Source organism: Camelus bactrianus, chromosome 13, assembly GCF_048773025.1.
Source record: "Camelus bactrianus isolate YW-2024 breed Bactrian camel chromosome 13, ASM4877302v1, whole genome shotgun sequence".
NCBI lineage: Eukaryota > Metazoa > Chordata > Mammalia > Artiodactyla > Camelidae > Camelus > Camelus bactrianus.
Window position 1 is genome coordinate 79,564,214 of NC_133551.1, and position 25,315 is coordinate 79,589,528.

The 25,315-nt window shown below is 62.1% G+C and overlaps 2 protein-coding genes and 1 long non-coding RNA gene across 15 annotated transcripts in view; 2 read left to right on the forward strand and 1 right to left on the reverse strand.

The window, feature by feature from the left end:
* Nucleotides 1-4,122, forward strand: part of NOC2L (NOC2 like nucleolar associated transcriptional repressor) — a 14,304-nt gene extending 10,182 nt beyond the window's left edge. For 2 of the 3 annotated variants that reach the window (XM_010957987.3, XM_074377790.1), the window contains exons 13-19: nt 159-272; nt 584-685; nt 1,805-1,948; nt 2,053-2,166; nt 2,933-3,068; nt 3,469-3,564; nt 3,853-4,122. In XM_010957987.3, the coding sequence (XP_010956289.3) occupies nt 159-272; nt 584-685; nt 1,805-1,948; nt 2,053-2,166; nt 2,933-3,068; nt 3,469-3,564; nt 3,853-3,959 (813 nt within the window). In that variant the 3' untranslated portion in view covers nt 3,960-4,122. The remainder of the gene's footprint in view (nt 1-158; nt 273-583; nt 686-1,804; nt 1,949-2,052; nt 2,167-2,932; nt 3,069-3,468; nt 3,565-3,852) is intronic. The other variant, XM_074377791.1, reaches the window with a different exon arrangement.
* Nucleotides 4,074-24,925, reverse strand: SAMD11 (sterile alpha motif domain containing 11). Of its 11 annotated transcripts, none has more exons than XM_074377789.1 (15): nt 24,734-24,925; nt 22,539-22,630; nt 18,516-18,697; nt 17,043-17,093; nt 14,350-14,406; nt 13,178-13,302; nt 10,085-10,174; nt 9,775-9,912; nt 7,702-7,864; nt 6,625-6,740; nt 6,345-6,423; nt 5,722-6,236; nt 5,374-5,498; nt 4,945-5,055; nt 4,074-4,828 (listed from the first exon to the last, which is right to left on the reverse strand). In XM_074377789.1, the coding sequence occupies exons 2-15, from the start codon at nt 22,608-22,610 to the stop codon at nt 4,583-4,585; spliced, it is 2,070 nt and encodes a 689-aa protein (XP_074233890.1). In that variant the 5' UTR covers nt 22,611-22,630; nt 24,734-24,925; the 3' UTR covers nt 4,074-4,582. The 11 variants fall into 11 exon arrangements, with proteins under 11 accessions (XP_074233890.1, XP_074233881.1, XP_074233880.1 ...); XM_074377780.1 differs by lacking the exon at nt 24,734-24,925 and adding an exon at nt 23,788-24,727 and having other exon boundaries at nt 9,775-9,909; XM_074377779.1 differs by lacking the exon at nt 24,734-24,925 and adding an exon at nt 23,788-24,727.
* LOC141579666 (uncharacterized) overlaps nt 23,952-25,315 on the forward strand; it is a 10,750-nt gene continuing 9,386 nt past the window's right edge. Inside the window, exon 1 of the long non-coding RNA XR_012511526.1 lies at nt 23,952-24,085. This is a non-coding gene — a long non-coding RNA (uncharacterized LOC141579666). The remainder of the gene's footprint in view (nt 24,086-25,315) is intronic.

Below are 25,315 nucleotides of genomic sequence, written 5' to 3' on the forward strand. Positions count from 1 at the left end.
GACTCTTCTGGGGCTGGAGCTCTGGAAGGCAAGCAGACTGTTGACAGGGGCATCTGGGGCCATGGGGCTGGCACTGCATCTGGCCACTTGTCCCTGGTCTCAGGTTGGGTCTCCAGAGACGCAGAGTATGGGCTGGGCTGACAGGGTCCTTGGGGCAGGTTTTCCAGCAGGTCGACTTCAACAGGAGACCAGGGCGCATGAGCTCCAGGCCCATCAACTTTGCTGTGATCCTGAAGCTGTCCAAGGTTAACTTGCAGGAGAAGGCGTACCGGGTGAGGCCAGTCTCTAGGAGGGGTCCAAGGAGTACACTGGGTGGGTGTTGGATGGGCTCTGGGGTCAGCCCGCAGGGTGGAGGCAGATGAGTGTGGAAAGGAGGAGGCTGACTGCCCTCTGGAGTTGAACCTTGTGGGTCTCCTGGGGTTGGGGGAGCAGGTGCTCCTGGGCCCCCACCCTGGGGAACCTGAGTGTGGCCCAGGGAGGCTATGGGGTCAGGTCCTCTGGGTCCCCAAACTAGGGGGCAAGCTGACACACCAGCCTGTGAGCCGCCGTCTGCCCTGACGCTGTCCTCTCCCTCACTTCTCAGGATGGTCTGGTCGAGCAGCTGTATGACCTCACCCTGGAGTACCTGCACAGTCAGGCCCACAGCATCGCATTCCCTGAGCTGGCGCTGCCCGCTGTCCTGCAGGTGTGTGCCCGCTGCCCCACCCTGCCCCGATCCCTCAGCAGACCAGACTGTCTCCTAGGGGGCTAGCTCCCCTTACACAGCTGTGTCACAGTCACAGGGCCAGTGGCAGAGCCTGGCCAGCTTGAGGTCTCTGCCGACACTACCTGGCAGCTGGATCCCAGGAGCTGTGGTATCGGGGTCTGAGCACAGGGGGTGTGGAGCCTGTGGGGTGGGGCTGGCCGGTGCATCAAGCGGCCCCTCCCCAGCCGGCCACATCCCAAGGGCCAGACTAGCTGTAAGGTCTCCTGGGGGGTGTTGGGACTGAGCAGGCTGGACCTGGCCCCCCAGTTTTGGGTTGGGCTGGTCTGAGTACATGCTTCCCCAGGTGGTCCTGGGCATGGGTGAGGAGGTAGGATAGTCTCAGGGCAGCAGGACGCCCTGGCCACCCACCTCAGCTTTTCTTCAGGTAATACTTGGGGGTGGGGTGGGGTCCTCCTTCTCAGAAGCTCCTCTGGGCCCTTTGGAGGGGTGTTACTTTCAGCCTAGGTGTCTCTCATCTCAGGGAGGCCTGGGCCTGTTTGGCCCTGGTGGGCAGAACCAGCCCCCCAGTCACAGGCTGCGGGTGAGTAGGGCAGGGCTGCTCAGAGGCCCACCCAGACACAGGTGTGTGCAAGGCTCTGTTTGTGAGTCTCAGAGATCGTGGTCTGGAAAGGGGTTCAGTAAACGTTTTTGGTAAAAAGTCAAATGGTAAATGTTTTAGGCTTTGCAGTCACATGGTTTCTTACAACTGTTTGACTCTCCTGAGGGAGGGCAAAAAACAGTCATAGAAACTCAGGAACGAACGTGCTGTGTGTGAGGACAGCTTTACTTACAGACAGAGTCAGTGGGGATGTGGCCTGGAGGTCGACCCAAGCTACACCCCGCCAGCGCTCTGCCCTCTGCCTGGCCTCTGCAGCCCTCAGCCTCCACAGGCTCCCTGAGGGCTGGGCCAAGAGCTCACGCAGGCCCCTCCCCCAGCACGCTCACCAGGGCTCTAAGACACAGGACCTCGCGATCCCCTTGCCTGCCTGTGATCACCACGCGTGGGGTGCAGGGCAGCCCTGTGCCTGGAGCTAGGCTGAGCTCCCCTTTCTTCTGCAGCTGAAATCTTTCCTCCGAGAGTGCAAGGTGGCCAATTACTGCCGTCAGGTGCGCCAGCTACTGGAGAAGGTGCAGGAGAATGCAGAGCACATCCGCAGCCTCCGCCAGAGGGTCCCGTTCGGCGTGTCCGACCAGCACGCGGTGGTCAGCTGGGGGCTGGCGCCTGGGCCCTGGGGGCACCGGTCACTGTGTATCTGGGGTTCAGGAGCTTGCTGGGGTGGGACATGACCCTGAACCTCTCCCCACAGGACGCCTGGGAGAAGCGGACCCGAGAGGAGGGGACCCCGCTCACCAAGTACTACAGCCAGTGGCGTAAGCTGAGGGATCGAGAGATCCAGCTGGAGATCAGCGGCAAAGAGCGGGTAGGGGGGCAGGGGCGGGGGCATGGGCACAGCTTGAGGGACGTCAGCGTGGGTGTAGGGGCTGTCCCGGCCACGCCCAGGTGCAGCCTGTCTGGGTGCTCTGGCTGCTCTGACAGGGTAGATGGTGAGCTGAACTGGGCACAGTCTGAATCCTCTCATGGCTCCTAGGAGGAGAGGCTGCTCCCTTGCCTCAGGCCTGATGGGCTGGGGATTTTGGGGGAGCGAATGCTGAACTGACCTTGTCACCCAGGCCAGCCTGTGGACACCAAGAGGTCCAGCAGGGAGGGGCTAGAATCTGGGCCTAGCCATTGGGTACGGGATGGTGTGACTTAAGGGGACAGCTTTGTGCCAAGTGGCACTACTGTCTGCATCCCTGCATCTCTGTCCTGGTTTCAGTATGGGTTTACCATCTGTCTTGGGAGTGATGGCCGAAAATCTGGGAACAGGAAGGTGGGGGCCTGCAGCTTCGATGGCATTTAGTGGCCTCCCGGGGGGGCAGCCGTCAAGGAACCCCACCCCATGATACTAAGCAAGAATCCCAGGAGTTGGCTAGCAAAAGCAGCCAAGCACGGTCCTTGCGAGGGGGTGGGCTGGAGGCTTGAAGGGGGTGCTGAAGGTGGGGAAGCAGGACCGTGGGTCTGGGTAAAGCCTGTCTGTGGGAATGTGAGTCAGGGCTCTTGCTGTGTGACGTGGCCAGGCCGTGGCTCCGGGGGTCGGGTGGAGAGGGCCCACCCTCAACTGCTGCTCTGGGTTCCTGTCCTCCCAGCTGGAAGACTTGAACTTCCCAGAGGTAAAGCGGCGCAAGGTGGGGGACAGGAAGGATGAGGACAGGGCAGAATTCAAGGACCTCTTTGACCTGGACAGTGATGAGGACGACGATGCCCCGGACTTCCCAGAGAGAGGTCGGGGGTCCATGTCTCTGCTCTTGCTGGGGCGGGGGTTGGGGGAGGAGGAGCAGGTGGGCCTGGCAGGATTCCCACCTGGTGGAGCCAGAAGTGCCCCAGCTCTCATGTTGCTGAGTGCTTGTCACCACTCCCTCACCTCTTCTCCCACCACTTGGATAGCTTTGAGGCGGGGGCCCTCCTGGAATTGGAACACATGCCCCTAGGCCTTGTCCCCCTCCCCAACCCCACAACCCCATCACTTTTCAGGGTTAGTTCTGAATCTTCTCCACTTGCACAAAGGAGGCCTGAGGGAAGGCTGGGTGCAGGACTGTGCACCTAGCCCACCCTCCCACCTTAGCTGCCCGCTCTGCATTTTCTGGTGGGCCTACTACCATGGGCTCTTGTCCTTGGTCTTCAGGGACATCTGGGTCCCCGAGAGCTTGGCAGAGGGAGGAGGAGGAGGAATGCAGCAGCAGCAGCAGCAGCAGCAGCGAGGAAGGCATTAAGTCAGAAGGTAAGTGGTTCCAGAGAGTGAGGGGTCCTGTGGTCTTTGAACCCATCTGTCTGGAGCCCAAGGCTGTCATGGGATTTGGTGGGTGTGCAGGGCTGTCGGCTGGAAGCTGGGCCCACGCCCCTCCCTAGGGATGCCGGGCCAGCTGCTCCATTCCCGTTTGCTCTGGCAGCCAGCAGCAGTAGCACCGATAAATTAATTAGTGCTGTGATTAATTAGTGATGAGTAACCTCCAAGTCTGGCTTCTTCCTGATAAAGCAGAATTTATGTAGCCGTGCTTTCTCTCTGCAGATGGAAGCCCAGACACAGAGGCGGGGCTAGGCCCCCAGGAGCTGTGGTGGCTGGCCCAGGGACCAGAGGACGAGCTGCAGGATCTACAGCTCTCCGAGGATGACTGAGGGGTTGCAGGGGCTGCTGCACAGTCTTCACACCTCATCACTCGCATGCTGCCTCCTGGCCGGTGCGGAGCCTAGAGGCCCTGAGGTCAGCACCCGTGCGGGGTGAAAGGGCAGTAGATGCTGGACAAGGCTTTATTTTTACAACATAAAAGACCAGAAAGTACCAAGTGCTGTTCCAGTCCCTGGAGTGGCGGCCGTGGGGATGTAAACCGGCACCAGGGAACCTGCCAACCGCTGCACCCATGGTGGCAGGTGAGACACACCTACCCCATGAGGGAAGCTTATCTGGAGCACGGCTCTGCCTTAAGTCAGGATGCCAAGCAGTCGTGGCTCCCCCCGGGGCCAGCGGGCACGGTGTGATGTCTTTGGTTTGTCTGCAGCTGCCCAGGATACAGAGCCCCCACCCCCTGGCCCAGGTTCAAGTGCCTAAGCCATCTGCACTCAGGTCGATAGTCATCCCCAGAGAGTCTTTGGAAACTTATTCCTTTCCTCTTTAAGTTATGTGTTTTCAATTGTGTTTTTTTGCATCCACAACCAAAAGGAGAATAAGCTGTTGAAGGGCAGGGGCGGGGAAATCTGCATCAGAGCAGCTGGCACTGAAGGACTAGACGTTTGACACCAGCTCAACACAGAGGCTGGGAGGGGTCTGCGGGCCCTGGGAGTAGAGCCATGGTTCCGTTCTCTTGCTTGGGTGAGGCTCGGCCAGCAGAGGGGTGCGGCCCCCCAAACGGGGAAGGGGCCATTGTTGGAGACAGGGGCTGCTCCCCCGAGGTGAGCTCCCGCTCGGAAGCCCGCAGCGTTGGTGGCTGCAGTGGCAGAGCCACAGGGAAGCTGGCCATGTAGAAGACGCGGCCCAGGCGCTTGGCCACCTGTGAAGAGACGGGCCTGGGTAGGGGCCTGCATGACTGCTGATCTGCAGCCACACGCGGAGCTGTGGTGCTGCCCTTCCACTGTCTGGAGACCACTGGCCCCAGTAGGTGCTCACCTGGGCCCGGATCTTGAGAGCAGGCCCCAGCTTCAGCCCCATGGTGGTCAGGAGATGTTCCTCTGTCAGCAGGGGCAAGGTCTCCCCGTCAATCCCCTGTTCTCTGAAAACCTGGGAGGGGGTGCGGTGTCAGGGCCTGAGCGCAAGGGCTGAGTGTCCTGGAGTGGCTCAAGGCTCTCCAAAGGGAGCAGAGCAGAGAAGCCGTTGGTGCAGCTTGCGGGAACAATTCTCAAATGGAACATCTCCTTTGTGTTGGGTACACACCTGAGTTGAAGGCAGAAGCACTGCCATGGCAGAGGAGATGGGGGAGCATGCAGTAGGATTCCCCCCCCCCCCCACGGTGTCTTTGAGGAGGGGAGTTGTGGGGTGGCAAGCACCACTGGGGAGGGGGGAACTCAGAACCATCTTGGGCAGGTGTCCCCCTCTCACCGGTGCATATTCTCCACAGCCAGACAGGCCTCCCACAAAGCTGCAGACATCGTCCACTGTCCACTTGCTGACATCCTCGGGGGCTGTGGCCTCCTCCCCATCCATGAAGAGGCCCCCCATGGCGCCTGGGTTGGGGAGGAGGGTGTTACTAGGTCTCTGGCCAGCTCTTTCCTCTGTTCCCGCCCCTGTCTGCTGACCTCTGTTTGCCCTAATTGTTAGGAGATGTTGGATTGATGAGAGAGATTTTTCTCTTCGCGGTGGCCCTCCCTAAAACCCTGGGTGTGTGTGGGGGGGCTAGCTCTCCTTCCACCCCATGGAGGGATCTAAAGCCTGGAGAATGGTGCCCACCTGTGTGGAAGCAGGGGCTGACAGCGTAGGGTAAGCCCAGGGGCAGTGGAGGGGGCAGCATGGACCCTGAGAGAAGCCCCTTCCCCTCAGAGCTGGCCCCTCCGGCTGGGGCTTGGCCTGGGGTGGGGCCCTGGCCTCCAGCAGCCGCCATCTCGGGGTCCTCTCCGTCTGAGTCCTTGGGGGGCTCATCTTCAGAGCCGTCTTGTGCCCAGACTCCAGACCCCGTGGTCTCCTTGGACTCACTGGGCCGGGCTGAGGCAGGGCTGGGCCCCCCCTTCCGAGGGGCTCGGCGGGTAGGCTCCCGGGGCGGGGTGGGGGGGCCAGGGCCCGGGGGCCCCTGGGGAGGCAGGGCCAGCAGCGGCGCGGAGCTGTGTCTCAGCACCAGCATGGCCCCACGCCGCTGCAGCTCCTCAGCACCATCCGGCTGGCGCAGGGCGGCTTCTGGCGCCAGCAGCTGCGGCCGGTGCGTGCTCTCCAGCTCCTTCTGGCGCAGCAGTTCTGCTGACATCTCCAGCCTGGCCGTGAGGAGCAGACCAGAGAGGGTCAGCTGGCTCGGCAGTGCCTCCTCCCTCCCTCACCCCAACCCCCGCCCCGCCCCGCCCCGTCCCGACTGCAACACTTACCGGGCCAGGTTTTGCTTCCGCAGGAGCTCCTGCTGCCGGGCGAGCATCTCCGCCTGAGCAGGAGGCAGGAAGCCGTATCCTGGTGGGAAGGGGACAGACCACGAGGCCAGGTGGCTGAGCCGTCCATGGCAACCCAAGCCCGCCCTGGTCTGTCCTTGGCTTCAACAGGCCCAGGGACTGGGCCAACGGGTGCACCGAGGGCCACAGGGTCCATCACAGTCGAACCCAGATGGCCCCGCACCAGCGGCCCCCCAGGAGACAGTCGCACACGCCTACTCACCTGGGGTCTGGCACAGGGCCGAGGACACCCCCAAAAAGGGGGGCCTGAGGTGGGGGCCCAGGGCGATATGGGGGGCATTCTGGGGTGACAGCAAGGGGGGTGGTTGCGACAGCTCCCTGTAGACGACAGGGCGGTGAGCGGCGCGCGTCCCCTCCTCGTAACTCCCGCCCCCACCCCCGCGGTCCCCGCTCCCGCCACCTCTGCTAATTGCCGGCCCCGCGGGCGGTCGATGTGCGCTCGCCGCTTCTCCGACCGCCCCCGCCCCCGCTGGCGGCGCCAATTAATCTCGGCGGCGGCGCGGAGGCGCTGGCCCGGCGGGCGGCGGCGACTGCGGCGGTAATTACCGCTCGGCTCCCCCTTCCGCGGACCCAGCCCCCGCCCGCACCCCCGCGCAGACCCTACGCAGCGCAATTAGCCGCGGTCCGGGAGGCGGCGGCGGCGGCGGCGGCGGCGGAGGCTGCAAACAGCACGCAGGCGCGGGATGGGACGGGGAGGGGGACGGGGAGGGTTGCGAGTTGGCCTCCCAGCGGGAGAGGCGGGGAGCAGTGGCTTCCCGCCCCCACCCTACTCCTGGGGTCTCCAGGCCCCCACAAGCCCAGAAGGCAGGAGCTCTGGTGTCTGAATCGGTGCTGTTGGGGGGCTCTCCCCGCTCCCAGCTTTCCTCCGACTTCGAGGTTTAGAGACCTCGAGCTGCTCCCCCTCATCTGCCTCAAGCCCCACCCACCCACCCACCTGCTGAGGGAGCATAGCCCTCAGGGGCACCTGGATTCAGCGGGTTCCAGTTGGAGATGAGAGTGGCCCTCAATACCCCGTCCAGAGGGGTGGTCACCCCCACACATTCTACCCCAGGGATGTTTACGAATCTAGGCCTCAGCAGTGTCTAGCACGATCAGTACTCGGCGGCCTGCAACTGGGCTGCGGAAGGCTGTGTACGCCGGTGACCACAAGGTGGGGGGTGGGTTGCAGGCTGTGGACATGACCCGCAGAAACCAGGTGATAGACCTGTCAACCGTAGCTATGTACCCCAGAAACAACACAGGGAAAGCAGAGGACTCTGAAATGCAGGCACCCCAATACCTCTCTGAGAAGGACGGGGTGCCAGCCGGGGCGGTGCCCTCTCGGTGCTGAGTCAGGCCCTGCTTCCGACGCTGCCCTGCTGTGGTTGAGGGCAGGTGGACTTCCAGGCCACTGGGGCTCCTCACAGCTGCTGCTGCCACCTCCTGCCGGACCCTCAGGAGATCTGGGGATGGGTGGGTGGGGGTCAACAGCAGTGACCCAGGGACCAGCCCCCCAGGCTCTTACGCTCCCCCCAACCCTGTTGAGCATAGGACACTGGCCAAGGACACGGAGATGGGGAGCACATTCTCCCATGGACCTTGCTGGTTGGTCACTCGGACAAAGAGATGAGCGGAAGGCCATTGGGCAGGGCAGACACAAGTCATTACAGTGCAACGCGTGCTAGAGGCACCCACCAGTCCTGGGGAGTGGGGGCAGGTGAACGTTTCTAAGGGATATGAGGATGTTAGGCACCAAAAAGTGGTTGGGCTGGAGGGAAAGGCCCGAGTCAAGGGACTCTGGTGCTGCTCGAATGTTGACATTGACGAGTTCAGATTGCGGAGAGCAAGGCTGCAGGGGCCTTGAGGGGAGGGGTTTTGCAAAGGCTCAAAAGTGAGCGCAGTGGGACCAGAGTCCAGGAGTTGCAGTCAGTCTCCAAACCTCTCCTAGGTAACCCCCGGGCACACTGTGCGGTCTACACACTCTGCTGCCTCCCCCCTCCCCCGCCTCCTCTCCGGCGCAGGACCCGGCCTCAGAGTACCCGCCTCCCGCAGCCCCCCGACTGTGCAGGCTCCGCTGCCACCGCCTGTTTATAAATTAATTACCCGAAAAGCAGAGGTGGGTCCTGCCCCGGGCCGGGTGCCAGCCCGCAGAGCCCAGCCGGCGCGGCCGCCTGCATCGATCCCGGCAGGGCCCCGCGCCCCCACCCGCCCGCGGCCTCCGTTATTTACCGTCGGCTCCCGGCGGGGGCGGCGGGCAGGGGCCTGATTGACAGCCCGGCTCCGCGCTGCTCCCCGCGGCCGGCGCCCCTCCCCCGCGCAGGCCAGCGAAGCCGGCCCCAGGCAGGGCAGGCAAAGCAATTAAAAAGGAAGATTTTTAAATTATTAACATTTGGTGAATTATTCAGGCTCTCGGTGCCTGACTGCCCTGGGGGACAGTGCGTGTATAAGGAGAGGAAATCCGGCCTCGTTTCCCAGCACCCCCTTACCCACCTCCAGCCAGAAAAAGCAAGTCCCCCCTCCCTCCCCCCACCCCCTGGGCTGGAGTCTGCAAGGCCAAGGTGCAGCTGGACAGGGTGCCAGAATGTGCCCTTGAGATGGTAGGGAGACTTCCAAGTGTCTGTGGGAGAAGGGATGGATAGATGGATGGAAGCTGTCCGGGAGCTGGGTGGGATAGGGACGGTGTCTCCAGCTGGGGCTTCTGAGCACCAGTGAAATCCTGGTGACCAAACTCCAACTGTTGCCCATCCTGCTTCTGGACGGACGTTCACAGTGGATATTCTGGGGCTGACTGCTCCCCTCCTCTTGGCCTCTCCAATTCCCCCAATCTCCCTCCTAGAGGAGGTGCCTGCACGCCCTCAGCCACTGGTGCCCTGACTGCGTCTGGAGTAGGAAGGACCACAGAGTACAGACCATGCTGTCCAGACCGGGGATCCACAAAAACCTGCATGTGCTGGAGACAGGGAAATGGGCCTCGTGAAACCCCCACCTCCCATTATGCTTGGGCTCCCCAGAGATTCAGCTTCCTTATCCGTGAAATCTCAGTACTCATGAGAGGCCCTGCTGGGAGAGTCTGTGGAAGATGGTGGGGACGGGGGGGGGGGGGGGGGGGACACAGGGGACCTGTTGGTGCGTCCCCCCAGCCCCCTGATCTACCCAAACAAGTAGCTGCATCTGGGAGAAGGAGGCAGGCCTCACTGCCCACCTACAAGGGCTTTGAGACTTTAGGGTCTGAAAGACCCGCATCCGATCCCAGCCTTGGTATCAGCTGCCAAAGACCCTGGGGCCTCTTTTCAGGGTAAGCAGAGACCTCCAGGGACAGGGAGAGCCCAGGACACGTGGGTGGACACTCACGCTGTAGGGAGGAGGCACATACCATGGCCGGGGAGTCCCAGGTGGTAGAGACGCTGGGGGTCCTCAAAGGTGCTGGCTTCACTCAGGGCAGACACCAGTCGGCGGTAATGATCCTCGGGGGCCATGCTGGGCCCTAGTTCCGGCAGCAACAGAGTCTCTGCTTTGGGCAAGCATAGGTGGGGTGCTTCCCCTTCAGATACTGCCAAGGGGGGAGAGGCAGGGCCTCCCCTCTTAGAACCTGCTGCTGGGCTGACCCTGCCCTGCAGAGGGTCCAGGTTATTCCCCTCCCTCTCCATTGCCTCCCCACCACCCCCGGGGGGTTGGGCTCCCACCTTGTGGGGACTTGCTTCGGGCCTTCTTCTCCAAGGGGCAGTCACTGCTGACGTGGGGGGAGTGGCCCAGCCTCTTGCCCAGCAGGTCACCTGGGGGAGGGCGGAGTGAGCCCCACTCTGTGTCTCGAGGCCCACCCCAATACTGGCCTCAGGCCCAGCCTGGCTCCAGCTCAGCCCAGAACCACATCCGTCATCGCTCTGGGTGCCCATGAGTCCTGGCTTGCCCAGCCCAGGGTCCCAGAACTGCAGCCCTAGAACAGCATGAGGGATTGGGACAGGGCGAGGGCATGGGACAGTCTGGACCCTGGGCTCTGGGCTGTGTGCAAGTAGATGTGGCAGGAGATTCAGTGTGACAGCCTCAGGGAGTAACTGAGGACCCTACAGGCCCCCCCATCCAGCCAGGCCAGTCTCCTGTCCAGATTAAGGAGCCCTCCTCAGCATCTGGATTTGACTGGAAACCACCTTCTTCTCCCATGACAGGGGTGAGGACCAACAGTGCAGGGTTCCATGCCAGGGTCCCCCACCCTCTTCCTAGAGGATGCAGGCCCTTCGCCACATCCACTCCTCCTGGGCCCCTCCCCACAGGCTACACCCCTCATTGCCCCCAGAAGGCCCCTGTCACACGCTTGCCCTCCTGCCCAGCTGGGCTGAGTTCCCAAAGGCACCCCAAGCAGCTTCACCTGCTGTGTACAGCCCCACACGCAGCCCAGGCCCCACTCCAACCCTCTCCTGAAGTCCTCTCTCAGGTCCCACATCCAAACCATACTCATCCATCTCCCCGAGCCAGCCTCTCTCCAACTCAGCCCCTGGCACCTTGATGCCAAGTTCCCTCCTCAGCCCAAGGCCTGGGAGGTCTCCGCTGAATAGCTCAGCAATTGTGCTGGTCTCCTGGACCCACCGCAGTGTTAGCCTCCAGTCCAGACCCCGTGCTCCTGGCCCCTTCTCCATCCTCACCAGTCTGTCTGGGTGGGTAGGATGAGAGGGTCACACCCTCTGTGACCCAGGCCCGCCATGACACCTCGGCAAGGGGAGCTCCCAAGAAGCCCTGCTGTCAGCTCCAGAGCCTAATTCCTTTTTCTTATTCCCTTAATCTGTCATTTTTATCAGGCAGGGAAGTGCGGCAGCAGCGGAGTGCCGATCAATCTCCACTTTACAGCTGACAGAATGGTGCTAATAACTTATTGATCTTGGCCATCTCCTGCAACTGGCCTAAGCCCAGAAGTCTAGCCCCAGGCCCTGCCCTGAGAGGGACAAGGACGAGGTCCTCGGTCCTCATTGCCCAGACGAAGGGTCCTGCCTCAGTGACCTGGCAGGATGGGTCAAAGACGACCCCCAACAGCTTTGGGCCAGCAGGGCTGCAGCACCCAGCTGTGCCTGGGAGGCGGGTCTGGGCTGGGTCCACACCTGCTGCCGCACCCTGCCCGGCACACACCCCTCCAGGACTTAGCAAACAACCCAGGGCTCTCACTTCCCTGCGATCTGTTTGCCATTTTCCACAGTGGGAATTCCTCCTTTCTTTTGGGGGCTGGGGGCTCCTCTCTGCCCGAGAGAGGGGCTCTGGGGATGGAAGGGGGACCCACGGTAAGACGCAGGCCCGTGACTGTGGTGAGACCCTGCCATGGGGGCCTGGGGGCTCACCATTCCCTGATGAAGTCCACATCTACTCACAGACACGCCTGGGGCAGCCAGAAGCAGACACACACAGTCACAAGATGCCTGGCAGGGACCCCCTCCCTGAGCCTGTCACAGTCCTCCCCGACCCTTCCTGCCCGGAATGAAAGCAGGTTGACAACACTGTGTTCCTGGGGAAGAGGAGGTGACGACAGGTGACTGTCTCCACCCAAGGGCTGACAGGAACAAGTGGGAGACCATGACAGTCCCAAGGAGAGGGCAGGACCTTGACAAAACCTGGACACAGCACACACACGTGACACTTCGCCAGGCCACGTGTGACACTTGAGGTGCTCATGTGCACGTCCCGCACCTCAGCATGAAGACAGCCAGGACACCCTGACCCGGCTGTGTCCCACGGGTGTGAGTGGACGCCCGGGCCTCTGGCTGAGACCAAGGCACACAGGCCTGCTTCCGCACGTGCACACTCATGCCAGGAACTTTGTGGAGGTCTCCGTGTGTGCAGGCAGCAGGGAGGGCCTGCTGGCTTAGAATATCTCAATCATCACAGGGCTCCGGAGGCTCACCCGATCGATGGGACAATTAGATTTTATCAGCCGCCTGCTCAGTGCCTCCAACATGGCTCCAGAAGCAGCTCCCCCGCCAAAGGTCTTCCCAGGCACAGGCACACCTGGAGGCCCTGATGGGGGTCCCAGGGTAGTGGACCATCCTCTGCCCAGTCTTCCTGAGAGCAGCAGCCGCTGCTGGAAACCTCCCTGCCATGGTCCATAGGGCAGCAAGGGACCCCTGCCAGCTGCTCTCACCCCTGCCCTGTCGGCTGTGCCCTACTCTCTGCAGCAGTGCCTCATGGGTCCCCAAGCTGCCCCTCCCTCTGGGCTCCTGCTGCCTCCAGGAACCGCCCTCTGCAGGGACACAGCTCCTGGGCAAGCATCCTCCCGCAGAGGTCCAGGCTCTAGCCCTGCTTTCTCAGGGGTGGACACCTTCCCTCCTCGGGCCCCGTGCTGCATGGGGCTGGTGGGTACTCCTGTGCATGCAGAGTGTGTCCCTGCCCTCAAGTCAGCCATTCCCAGGTGCGCATCTCTGAGCCTCTGGGAAGACCACACTCCCTGACCGCCCTGCCTCCATTTGCCCCTGGGAGGAGGCTGCAGCAGTGGCCTCGGCCACTCCAAGCCCACCCCAGCAGCAGCCATGGTGGAGCCACCGCCTCCGCCTCCTGTCTGCCCGGCTGGCTGGGATTAACACAATTACCATCACATGGAGCCCCCGGGGGACAGCCGGCCTCGCCACCTCCCGCCTCCTCTGTTGGCCTCCCTGGCTGCCTGCCAAAGCTGCTGGGGGTGGCGGCATCAGAGCCGCTGAGCAGAGACACGGGGAGAACTGTGGGGCGGGCTGTCCTCAGGCTGGGCTGCCGTGGCCCTGGCAGCCCTGTCCTCACCTCCCAGCACGCCCCTGGCTCCTCACCTGCGGATCCTAGGCCAATCTCCACGCTGCCTCTCTGGAATTCACAGCGGCTCTGGTGCTCGGGCATAACGAGGTGGCGGCTTCGATGCACGCTGGATATGAGGGTGGGAAGGTCGCTGTCCTGGCTGCAGCGAGGCAAGACGGGAAAGGTGAGACTCTGTGGGCTCCTGACTGAGCCTGAGTGTGAGCATGCATGGCCTAGGGGACAGGCCGAAGTGTGACAATGCCTCGTGTACACCTCTGCGGTGGCTCATGACATCATTTGTGTGAGCTTGTCCATAGCGGGTCCTAAGCAAAGCATCTCCTAGTGGCTGTGCTGTCTCACCCTGCTATATCCAGGCCCCACCTGGAACCACCAGGACCGGCCAAGTATCTGCTGGACATGAAGGCCTTGCATTCAGACCCCACTGCCGTCCCCAGGGAGGGTCTGTGTGGAGCACAGGGCCTGCCCAGTCCTGCCACACTCTCTCCGGAGCGACCAGCATCTGTGTCCCTGCTTCCTGCCTTGGGGGACTGCCTTGGAGGGCAGCCAGGCCCCGGCCAGGGTGGGGTGCCTGCTCCTGGGGCACAGGCTGCTAGTGAGAACATGTGGGCCTGGCACTTACTACTGTGCCCACACCATTTCAACTAAGACTTGCAACCACCCACAGATTCTTGATTTCTTCAAATAAGGAAACCAAGGTTGAGACCAAAGTCTGCAGCCAATGAGGTGTGTGCACGTCAAGGGACACATACGGCTACACGCACACTCACACGGGGCCTGCAGACACACACAGACACTGACGCGTACCGTGGCCGCCTGTGTGCTCATGCCAAGACACTCTGCTCTCCCCTGCGCTCCCCACCAGGAACCTTGGAACGGACATGAATTTAACTCTCTGTTCCCTCATTTCTCTTCCTGCTAAATCAGCTCAGTTCCTGTATCTCGGAACTCCAGAGGAAAGAGGGAGTGAGAAATCCCAGTGTGACTGTGTGAGTGGTCCCCCTCCCCATTTGCTTTGGGGGTTCTGAGAGCATCTCTCTTAGCACAGAGAAGGGCCACTGGCCACCTTGCAGATGCAGCCTGGAGTGGCAGGCAGTCAGGACAGGACAGATGAGGAGCAGGGAGGGACCCCAGCCCACCCTGCGGCAACCCAGCACTCCCTCCCCAGCGCCCTCGCAACCTGGCCCACCTGTAACGGAGCAGCTTCCTGGCTGGGCTGCTGCAAGGGGGGCCTCCACGGAGTGACCTGGGAACCGACCCTAAACCTCATTAAATAGCCCCTACCCCCCCCCCCCCCCCGGCCCGGGTGGCTGGAGCAGGCTAATCCAGAGCTGGCCCTTAAGCAGATCAGTTTCAGCACCAAAGCCTCCAGGGCTGGGCTCTAGAGCGTCTAGGAGACCCTGATGCAGGCTCTTCTCCTACCCACCCCCTTCCTCTGGAGGAGAGAAGCCCACCCCCCACGCAATAAGAGGGCAGGTGGAGTGGGAATAAGCACTTGATGGGATTAATCGGCAGCAGTTCTCACCCCCTCTTCCACCCTCATCAGTGCAGGGATGCACAAGAGAGAAGTGCTGTCCTCAGCACCAGGGAGGGGGCCAGTGGGTACCCAGTGGCAGGGCTGCCGCTGCCAGAGAGTTCTCCCTTGGAGGGACCCCTTCTGTTGTCCCCAGGACTCCTGCAGGAGGTGGATCAACTCCCCAGAGACTGCGGGGTGGGAACAGGCCCCATCAGTTTGTTCCCCATGAGCCCTCAGCCAAGTGCTCACACAGGGACTGGGTCTGCCCCCCTCACCCCCAGTATGGCCAATAGCTCTTTCACTCGCTGGTCATTCAGGCACTCGGGTGGCACTGCAGCCCCGTGGAGGTGATGCCTAGTGGGAATCAGGACACAACCCGCCCAGCAAACCGCTGCCCTCTGCCTTGGGGGTTTGCCCCCCAGGCCCCAAGACAGCCTGGCCTGGCCCCAGAAAACCTGTGTGGTCACTTGGTCATTCACTGAACACCAGACAGAAAACGTGTAAACCCTCAGACCCCAACTCCCCTTGAGGGGCCCCTTGGGCTCCTCTAGTGACCAGTATACTGTCCAGCCCTTGTCCATCTCCTGGCCAGCTCAGGGGCCTCAGGACAGCAGGGATCACATCTCCCGCCTGTTGCCCGGGATGCGTGGGCGCCTAAAGGGGAATGCCAAGCAGGCAGAGGGACAGGGACAAAGGGACAGAGGGATAGAACTGATGGACAGACAGACAGGGGAAGACTGTTGGAGAAGTTAGATGATCAGACAGATGGAGATGGACAAATAGACACAGGCACTACTGGACAGATGGGTGAAGACAGACAGAAATGATGAAAACAGCAGACAGACAGCTGGACAGAGCCTGAAGGACAGACAGCAGACTAGAGACAGAAGGACAGATGGACAGGGCCAAAAGGAGCCAGAAAGAGAGAAAGACAGAGTTGGGATAGGGGCAGTGTTAGGCAGCTGGGCTGTGTGCCTGCCCAGCCCTCCCCGGCCAGACACCGGAGTCCTGCATCAGCAGGGAGGGGCAGATGGGCTATAAGTCCTCGCGGCTGCACATCCTGCCACTCTTCACGCTAGTAAATCCAGAAAATCATCCCAGCTGCTTTCAGCACTTGTGCCAGGCCAAAGGAGCCCCCAACACTTGGGGCCGGCCTCTTACTAGGGGGTACCCTGAGTCTGGACACCTGGGCCCTTCTCCCACCCTCCACGATGGGGTGGGATGAGCAGGGGCCTGCAGGCAGGGATGTCGTTCCTGGAGCGAAGGAGCAGCCTGGGATTTCCCTACAGGCTTCACTGACAAATTTATCCTGTAGCTTCCCAAGTAAAAGGCTCATAAAATGTCATCAATGTTCATGACGGTTCATAAAAATGATCAGTTGAGCGGGCAACTTCAAAATGAGGTGGAAATAAGTTTAAAGACATTTTCATTGTAATTCGGCTCCAGGACCCAGACATTGTCAGGAACATAAATAATAATACATCTGGCACAGAGCCAGGCTGGGAGTGGGGCCCCTCAGGGCCGGACGCCCACAGCCTGCTTGGCTGGGCCCTTCCTGTATGTTCCCTGGAAGCCCTAGGGTAAGACTTGACCCCACAGACCAGAAACCACAGCCTGGGCTCCGCTCACAGACCGACCACCTCTGCCCTTCTAGAACCAGGGACTTAGGGCTCCCCAATACCCCACCGCCTCATCAGGTCCCCTCATTTTATCTCCTTATTATATCGTGAATTGGCAGCCCCCTCAGCTCTGCTGGAACCACGCCAGAATCATCGTGGGCCGAAGCAAACCCCCAACCTGCTGGGCAGGGCCTCCAGAAGGACCTCGCCAAAATATACACCAGTCACTCTCCTGCTCAGGAATTTTTGGTAGCTCCTCATTGCCTGAAGGACAATGCCCAACAGGCCCAGCATCTAAGGCCCTTTAGCATCTAATTGGGCCAGACCTGCCAGCTTCCCCGCCCCACCCCCCACATCTCCTTCCCTCATTCCTCCATGTCTTTGCAGACATCCTCTTTCCCTAGTGAACTCCTATGAATCCTTTAAGAGCCCACTCACACATCACCATTCTCACATCCTGCCTGGTGGGTCTCTGGGAGAGTGGGAGGGGGCGGTCATGGCCTTATCTTTGGGCAGATGGGCTCAAATGTGGGAGGGGGAGTGCACTCTGGCTCCAGGGTTGGGCTGCCCAGAACCCACACCTGTGCTGCTGCCAGGGCCTGGGCACAAGTCAACAGACAGACCACAGACTAAGGAGAGGAAGAAGGGAGGCTGGGCAAACTTAGACCCAGGGGATGTGGAGCAACAAGGCTCCGTCTTGCCCATGTATAGCATGTAGGGGGAAGCCTGGCCCGAGCCCCGCCCTACCTGCAGGACGTCTCTCGGAAGGAGATGTTCACGTCCCAGTGGGTGTGGACTCTGCAAGGAGAGAGGCAGAGGGTCAGTGTGGCCTCCAGGACTCAGGCACATGGACAGCAGGGCGTGTGTGGGGCATGCCCCTTGTCTGCCCTAGAGCCCAGCCCCAAGGGAACTGGGCTGGCTCAGACCTGCCTCCAGCACCATCTGGTACCAGCTCAACAGGCCGGATGCCACCAGGACAGGCCCATGGGGCAGGAGCCAGCTCCTGGCCTCAGCAGACAAAGGAATCAGAAGGGACAGAACGGAGGCCCCAGATCTCTGCTTCTCGTTGCAGTGGACCCAGAGGAGCCCCAGTGTTGTGCTGGGTGTTGGGGCTGTGGCTTCCTCTGCATGCGACACTCATGTAAGTGAACCCAAACTCCTAGTTGCTGGAGCTGCTCTGCCAGACAGGCTGGAATCAGGTCATGGACTGCCGCCCCATGGTCACCACTAGCACCAGTGGTTGGCTCTCAGCCCAGTTGGGTACAGTCCCCTGGGCCCCAGCTGCTGCCAACCTGCTTCTCAAGAGTGACCATCACACAGCAGAGGCAGGAGGAACACCAGGATGAGAAGTCAAGGCAGGAAGCAGCTCTGCCCTGTGCCCACACCCTCTCCCACAGCCCCTGAAAAGACCCTTGGGTGGAGGGAGGGCAGGGGTGGTGCCCACGCGGTGCTTCACCTTACACGTGTGGGTGTGGAAGCGTTATTTCAGGGTGGGAGAAATTGAAGCATGCTCAAAGACTAAGTCAGAAGTGAAAAGGCCTAGAAATTCTGGGGAAGCCTAACACATGCTGGACAGACTACAGATGGATAGAAGGATGGACGGACGAAGAGGTGAGTGGACAGAAGGAGGTGCCTCTGCCAGGAGGGGAGAATGTGGGAGGTCAGGAAGGGTGGCCCCAAGCCTGGGAGGGACAGTAAGGAGCCAAAGGAGCAGCCACCTCCCATGAGAGTGAGTGGGAGTGATGAGGGGGCTGCTCCCATGAAGGTCATCCTGGCTCACCGCTCCCGGTTTGGCTGCAGTGGCACCAGACCCTCCTCCTGGAGACCTCTCCCTTCCTCGCAGCCAGCAGCTCCATTCCTCCCACAGAGAACCACGTCGACCCCTCCCTGGCCCACTCTGGTCATGACAAGCCCACCACTGGTGGTGCCCGCCCCTCAACAATGCCACCTGAGTCCTGGCCTGGCACTGGGTCCCCACGTGGGGGCAAAGTGGGTTCTTAGCAATCCTGTGGCAGGTCCCTGGTGGGTCCAGGCTTTGTTTCAGCTGTGGCAGCTGTCAGCATCCATGGAGACACAACCAGCTAAATCGGGGCCCTGTTCCGAGGGCAAAGGCCCCCTACCCCCAAGCCTGACCCTGCTTGCAGCTGCCTGGAGACTGCAGCCTTAGCGCCCCACCCCTGTCGAGCCCGTGGACTTTCACCCCCATCCTCGTACAAGTACCTTCTCTTCATGATACGGACATGTGGGTCATCCTCCTGCTTCAAGCCCAGCCGCTGCCCACAGGCCAGGCCACTCCTGCTGCTGTCGCCATCCCTGGCGGAGAAGCTGGGGGTCAACTCCTTCTTTAGGCCCCGGGTGGGGGGCAGGGCAACTGTCCTCTTGTCTGCCAGCCGCCCCCGGTTCTGGAGAGGGAGAAGGGAGAGGAAGGTCATGCCAAACTGGGTCCCTCGGTCTCCTGGGTGGTGTGCACCCCAGTCCTGACCCCCATGCAGGACCACTAAAGATCAAACAGGCACAGTCACTGGCCAAAGCTCCCCGACATCTCCACCTCCAATTGAGGAGCCTCCAGCCATCAGGAAAGTCACAGCTGGCCAGAGGCCAGGACAAGAGGAGGGACCCTCCACAGACCGCTTTCCACTCCGCCCTGGCTGGGGCTGGGGAGTAGGGGTGTGGGCGCTGCCCTGTTCAAACTCTATACTCATCACAGTCCCCCTCCACCAGCACTCAGCCTGAGTGTGGACACCTACTGGAGGCAGACCCCCACTTTCTCAGCATCAGGGGACCCCGAGGGGACACACGCACCCACAAGATACAGCAGTGTGCCTTGTCACCCGTTCAACGTGCAATTACCTCTGCATGCATGTCTGCCTGGCAGTCCTTCTCGATTGTGTGAACCCCTCCACCAATACCCAGCCCTCTTTCTATTGTTAATGCCTAGCAGAGCCCAGCTCAGGGGGTTTGAAGCCTGAGGCCTGGAGCTGACCCCTTGCAAATTGCAGGCCTCTGGTTCACAGGTCACCTGGCAAGGAGCCCTGACCAGCTCAGAACCTTTGTCCCACGAGCCCTGGTGGGCCTGCCCCCTTGATCAGGAACTGAGAGTTTCGGAGTTTTCCACATGGTCCACTTCCCTCCTACCCTGGGCTCGCAGAGTGAGTGTGGAACACGTGTGATGGGGCAGGGCTTGCAGGCACGGAGCTTTCGAGTGGAGGATGTGCCCTGTCTGTGCACAGGCACGCAGGCTGCTCCACGGAAGAGCTCGTGTGCACTCAGAGCCCGTGCACACCCTGGTGGCACACGCTCAGCACTCGTGCACACAGGCAAGCTCCCTGCACACCATGGCACCTGCTGGTGTCTTCAGGTCCCACTGCCCCAGGGAAAAAGAAAAGTAATTATTTTCTGGTGGGTGGGAGGCTTTCCTTATTTAATAACAGGTTACTAGTTCAGGGAGGTGGCAGGGACTTTGGAAATTATCTCATTCTCTCCCATCTTTTCAGTCACTGGGGCCTCCTTGGCCCCTCCCTCTTGTTGCCAAAACAACGTGTCCCCACCACATTCAGGAGCTTGCAGAGGAAGGTGTCAGGGGTGGTCTTGCCCCTCCCTGAACAGTGTCACCCTGGATCTGAAGGGCAGCTGTGTGCAGCCACCACAGTCCTGTCTTCTAGGGTGAAGGTTCTCTTCAGACCCAGACCATCATCACCTCCAAATACACAGCCCACCTCAGCCCCAGATTTGGGTGGTGCCCCTGACAGGATCTGGGAGCCACTGTCCCTGCCCTCTCAGGCTCCAAGAGCCGGTTACCCCCATCCCTGACCTCATGAATCCACCCAGAACACCCTCCATTGTCCTCTCTGCAACTCACACTCAAGTGTGTCAGACTGGGCAGGACTGAGGAATGGCTGGGTGGAGTGGGGCAGTGGAGTCTGAAGGTAGGCCCTGTGCTTCTGAGACCCTGGTCTTGGCTCCGTGCTACATCAGCAACAGCAGAGCTTGGGTGAGGCTACAGGTGTGACTGCCTGTCTGGTGCTCATGCCTCTTCATGCCAGACAGTGGGCTCTGGTGGGTAGGGTTTTCAACAGCCCTGGCCTGTCTGGAGGCAGCTGGAAAGCCCCCCAGCTCCGCCCTTCCCTCGCCCTCTGTAACCCAAGTACCAAGATGTCCTCTGCTGTCTTTCTGCTTTAACTACACTAGTCTCTTAAGAAAAGTAACTGCATTTCCCTCTGCTTCTCATCTGTGGGACAGGGAAGAGAAGAGAGAAATGAAAGCAGGAGGACTGTCACTTGGGACGAGGCCAGACTGGCTAAGCGGGCCTGGGATCACTCCCGTTCGACAGGGGATGAGGAAGAGGGACCAGCATGGGAAGCCCTGACCCTAGCCAAGGACAGGAAACACACACACCTCCCTTGCACACTAGAGACCTCAGCTGCTCACCCCTACTCGGCATACAGATTTGAGACCTGGGTGCTAAGCCCTCGCTAGGCCAAGCACTGACCTCTCAGTCAGTGATGGCGGGTGCATGGAGGCCAGCTGTATGACCCCGGCACCATGTGCACACCCACATTCTGCCCTTGGAGTATCATCTGTGACCACAAAGTGTGCACATACCTGTGCACCTGGCCACTGGGGTAGGGGAAGACAGTCCCTGTGTGGAAAAGGTGGAGGCTGGAGAGACAAGGGGGTCCACAGAACTCCTTCCTAAGGCAGAGGTGCAGATATAGCCCTGGGAGGAAACAGGCTCCAGAGAGGAAGGCCCAGGTGTGAGTCATCCCTCAAGGAGGGCAGGCATCTAGGATCCCCAGAAAGGTAGGCAGCCCTGGGCTGTGGCCCCATCCCTGGCGCCCATCCAAGCAATGTCCTAGGGGACACTGATGCTGTGCTCAGGCCGCCTGCCCCCGCCCCCCACCGTGGGAGAACTTCAGACGGGGACAGGTGGGAGAGGCAGGTCTCCTCCCACCTGAACAGAAACCCCAGACCAGCCTGGAGGGTGCCCTCTCTGGCACTAGCTACTTGATAGAGAGCAGAAGTGGAGAGGGAGCTTGGTCTCTGGGCTCGGGCAGGGACACTGGCAGCGGGCAAGAGGGGGGATGCCTGTGCACACACTCTGTCTGAAGGGCTCCGCAGGCGGGCGTGCCTGTGAGCGCCATGAGCTTGTGTCAGTGTGTGGGGTGGGCACATGGTGAGGCTCAGCTGTAGCCCCTTCCCCTGCCCACCTTGTGTGTCTTTACAGGTATGCGGCTTCCCAGCATGCCCACTCCCAGGGCCATCCCCTCCCCCACCCCACCGCCAGTCCAAAGTAAACAAGCTGAAGGATCCCCCCCTCCCCCCAGGCCTTCCTGGCAGAGGGGGCTGCTGAGTGGTGCCAGGAATAGCGGCACAACCACAACCACCACCAGGAGCCATGGCCCTAACTGGCTTTCCCCCAGGGGCTCAGACTGGTCCCTTTCAAGATGCAATTTCCTTTTCAGATCAATTTTCCAACCCATTGCTGCCTGGAGGGCCTGTGATGGGGAAATCAGGGCTTCAGGGGCAGGCATAGCACCCCAATCTCTCCTGCTTCCCCTAGGCTCAGTCAGGTCAGTAGGTGGGTCATCTAGGGTAGATGGTCTACAGTGGACTGAAGGCCTTACACCAACTTCCAATTTCAGTTCTCTTGACGGCCAAGGCCCACACTGCACCTCTCTGCCCCCAATTGGGTTGTATCCCCAGGTATTCCTGGACACTCAGGGCCTTGCCCGGCAGGGCTCCAACCCCGGGCACCCCAGAGGTGCACAGCACTCACACCCAAGCCTTTGACCACCCCAGAATGTACATCCAGGCCAACCAACACTCACATTCCAGAACAAGGGTTAACCTAGGTCCAGCCCCTCTCCCAGGCTGGGCCAGATAACATGGTGCCACCCTGATACCTGTGGCAGGGCAAAGTCCCTAGGCCCTAATCAGATGGCACTGTCCAGGGAGGAGACCTTCACAGCCTGGGCTGTCCCCAGGACTCCAGGAGAAGTAGCTCCCAGACTCCCAAGGAGAGGCTCCAGAATAGGCAGGACTGGACCTTGCATCAAGGGGGTAGGGGGCTCTGGTGATCAAGACTCCCACCCAAAGCAGTGTCTCCTATTTGCCCTTTCGGAGGAACCCTCCTGCACACTGGCAGGGTCGAGGTTAGGACCGATCCTAGAAAACACAGGCACAACAAGCTCCTCAGGGGGAGAAAGAAGACCCCGAAGCCCCAGCTATTCTCCCACATCTCACCACCGGGGAGGATATTCGACAGCCCGGACAGTCGCAGATCGGAGGGTGCACCTGCAGGATCCCCTTGGACATAAGCGTCTTCAGACTTTTCCCTGCGAGGAGAGCCGAGGCAGGACCAGTGAGGGAGCCGGGTGGGCACAGGTAGGGCCGGGCACGCGGGCACGCTTCCAGGGCCCTGTCAGGGGCAAGGCCGGGTTTCCTCCTGCCACCAGTGTGAACACCCACCTCTGTCCAACTTCCCGACCCACCACCGGGCCTTGCCGCCCTCCAGGCTCGCGGATGCCTCTGGGATCTGCAGAGCTCAGAAACTCAAGATCCGGGCGAGCGTCCTCCCCTGACGAAGGGCGGTCTCCTCCCCGACCCCTGAGCTCTTCCTCCCGCGCTCCATCTTCTCCAAGCCCGTCCGCGGGAACCGGGAGCTGGACCGAGGAAGGTCCGGCCCAGGAGCAGATGAGCGGAGCCGTCAGGACCCGAGACTGCTCCTCACCTCGCAGCAGGAAGAAGGCGGCCGCTTCTGAACCACCGCTGAACCACCGCTGAGCCCCGAAGTCGACAAGTGCGACTGGGTCCCTAACTTTCTAACTACCCCCAACCCCAGGCCTGGCGCTCACCGCGCCCCCAGCATGCCCGCTCAGGCGCCCGCACGTCGCTTCCTTGGAGCCAGACTCCTGCGGGAGCCCAAGCTGCTGCTCCCAGCCCAGCCGCTGCTCGGCTCCGTGCGCGCCCCCGCCCTGACGCGCGCCCCGGCGGTCCCCACCTGCCTGCGCCACCCCTGCACCTTGCTGTTCGCTCCACCAGCGCGCGTCCGCCCCCGGCCGCACGTGTGCCCCTCTACTCCCGCCAGAACCGGTGGCTCCTGCACCCGGGAGGGGAGTATCCCGCCCAGTCGGCCTCCTGCCTGCTCTCCCGAGTTCCCGTAAACTTCTACTGAGCCTCAAGTCCCAGGAATCCCGCAAAGATATTCCGGGCGTAAGGAGCTTCCGACTCGTGCGCAGCCGGGAGCCCAGGGCACCGCGGCAAGCTCTGAGTGGACGGCGGAGGCCGAGGGCGCTCTGCCCGGGTCCACCAAGGCGACCGTGCTTGGGGTGGGGGTGGGGGGGTGTCCCTGCGGCAGCCCCGGAGTCGCAGCGCCCTCTCTGGGCGGAGATGGAGTCTCCCAGGTGGCAGAGCGAGGGGGGTCCGGACCCACGGGTCCTTGGGGAGCGGAGGGGAGGGACCGTGGCGGCCAGCGCCCCCACGGCGGCCGCACCTTTGTGGCGGATGCTGCGCTTCCAGTCCTTGGCCGTCTCGCGGCCGCTGACGAACTGGAACTCGTTGGGTGTGAGCCACTCGCCGCGGTGGCGGATGGACGGACCCTTGCTGCCCTGGCAGAGTTTGCGCACGTAGAGCAGCGCTCGGTTGGCGCCACACTCCACCTCGATGCACGGCTCGCCGTTGTCCAGCAGCGGCTGGAAATCCGGGGCCGCGGCCGCAGTGGCCGAGAAGCGCTCGAGGGCCAGAGGGTCCCGGGGCAGGTGGAGGTGCGGGGCGGCCTCGTGCAGGCTCAGGTAGGCGCGCGGGGGGCGGAGTGGCGGGGCCAACAGCGCCTCGTAGCCCGCGGTCGCGGCGGGTAGCGAAGCGGCCGGGGGCAGGGCGGACGCGGCGGGAAGTGGCGCCAGGTAGCCAGGCAGCGGCGGCAGTGGCAGCGCGGCCAGGGTCGGGTGGAAGGTGGCCAGAGCCAGGGCGAGGTCTTCGCGGCCCGGGAGTTCCTTCTTGACCGCCGGCATGGCGGGCCAGTGGTCCTGCAGCCTGGCTTTCCGCCGCCGGCGCAACTTGTTCCGGCCTGGGCTGGAGTTGGGTCTTGAGGGCGGGGGCCCGAGAGGCGCCTGGCCGCGCACCCGCCTTCCCCGCTACTGCGCCCCAGATGGGCCACCTCGGATCACCGCCCAGCAGGCTGGCAGGGCCTCGGCTGCCTGAGACATGGTGCGGCCGGAGCTGCTATCGATCCCCTATCGACCTGCCGAGCGCCGCAGCTCCAGGGCCCTGGGGCTCCTTGGGGCGCCGGGCCACCTGCGCCCGCGCCCCCTACGGCGTCCCCGCGCCCGGCTCGCTGGTGAGCCCGCTGGGTCGAGCTGGGCAGTGGAGTCGAGGAGCCTCGCCCCGCCCCGCCCGAGGGTCTCAGACCCCCGCCCCGCCCCGCTGCCCCAGCCGCGCACCCGCGTACTCCAGCGCGCGCCCGCCCGGCGGGGACTTGGGAGACTCGCGCCGCCGCCGCCGCCGCCGCCGCCGCCGCCACAACTTGGCCCATTTAAACGGCCCCGGCGCGGCGGGCGGGCGGGCGGCACGGGCTCCAGCAGGGGATGCGTGACGGTCGACTGGGCTCACGCGGGGAGCCGCGGGGGCGACGGGGGCGACGCGACCCGGCTGCACCCCTGCCCTATTCCCGAGTGGGTGAGAATAGGAGGAAAGGAGACGGGGGTGGGGTGGGTATCGGGGGCGGATGCCAGCGAGACTCAGCTGACGGTTCTGTTGCTGAGGGAGTCACTGTTTGGGCGCCCCAGCTGGAGGCCCGGACTCCACGTGGGGTGGGGGCGGGCTCCTGGCTAAGGAGTTGATCTGGGATGGAATCGCACAGCTTGCCTGGCGGGTGTGTGTGAGCCAGCAGCTCTGGGTAGGTGGTGGGTATCAGTGGGGAGGGCGTGGGTGGTCTCCTCTGCCTCTACAGGGTGTGAAGCTGTGGGTTTGTGGTGGCTGGCCTCAGCAAATGTGTTGGTGAGGGTTCCTGGTCTGCGACTAAC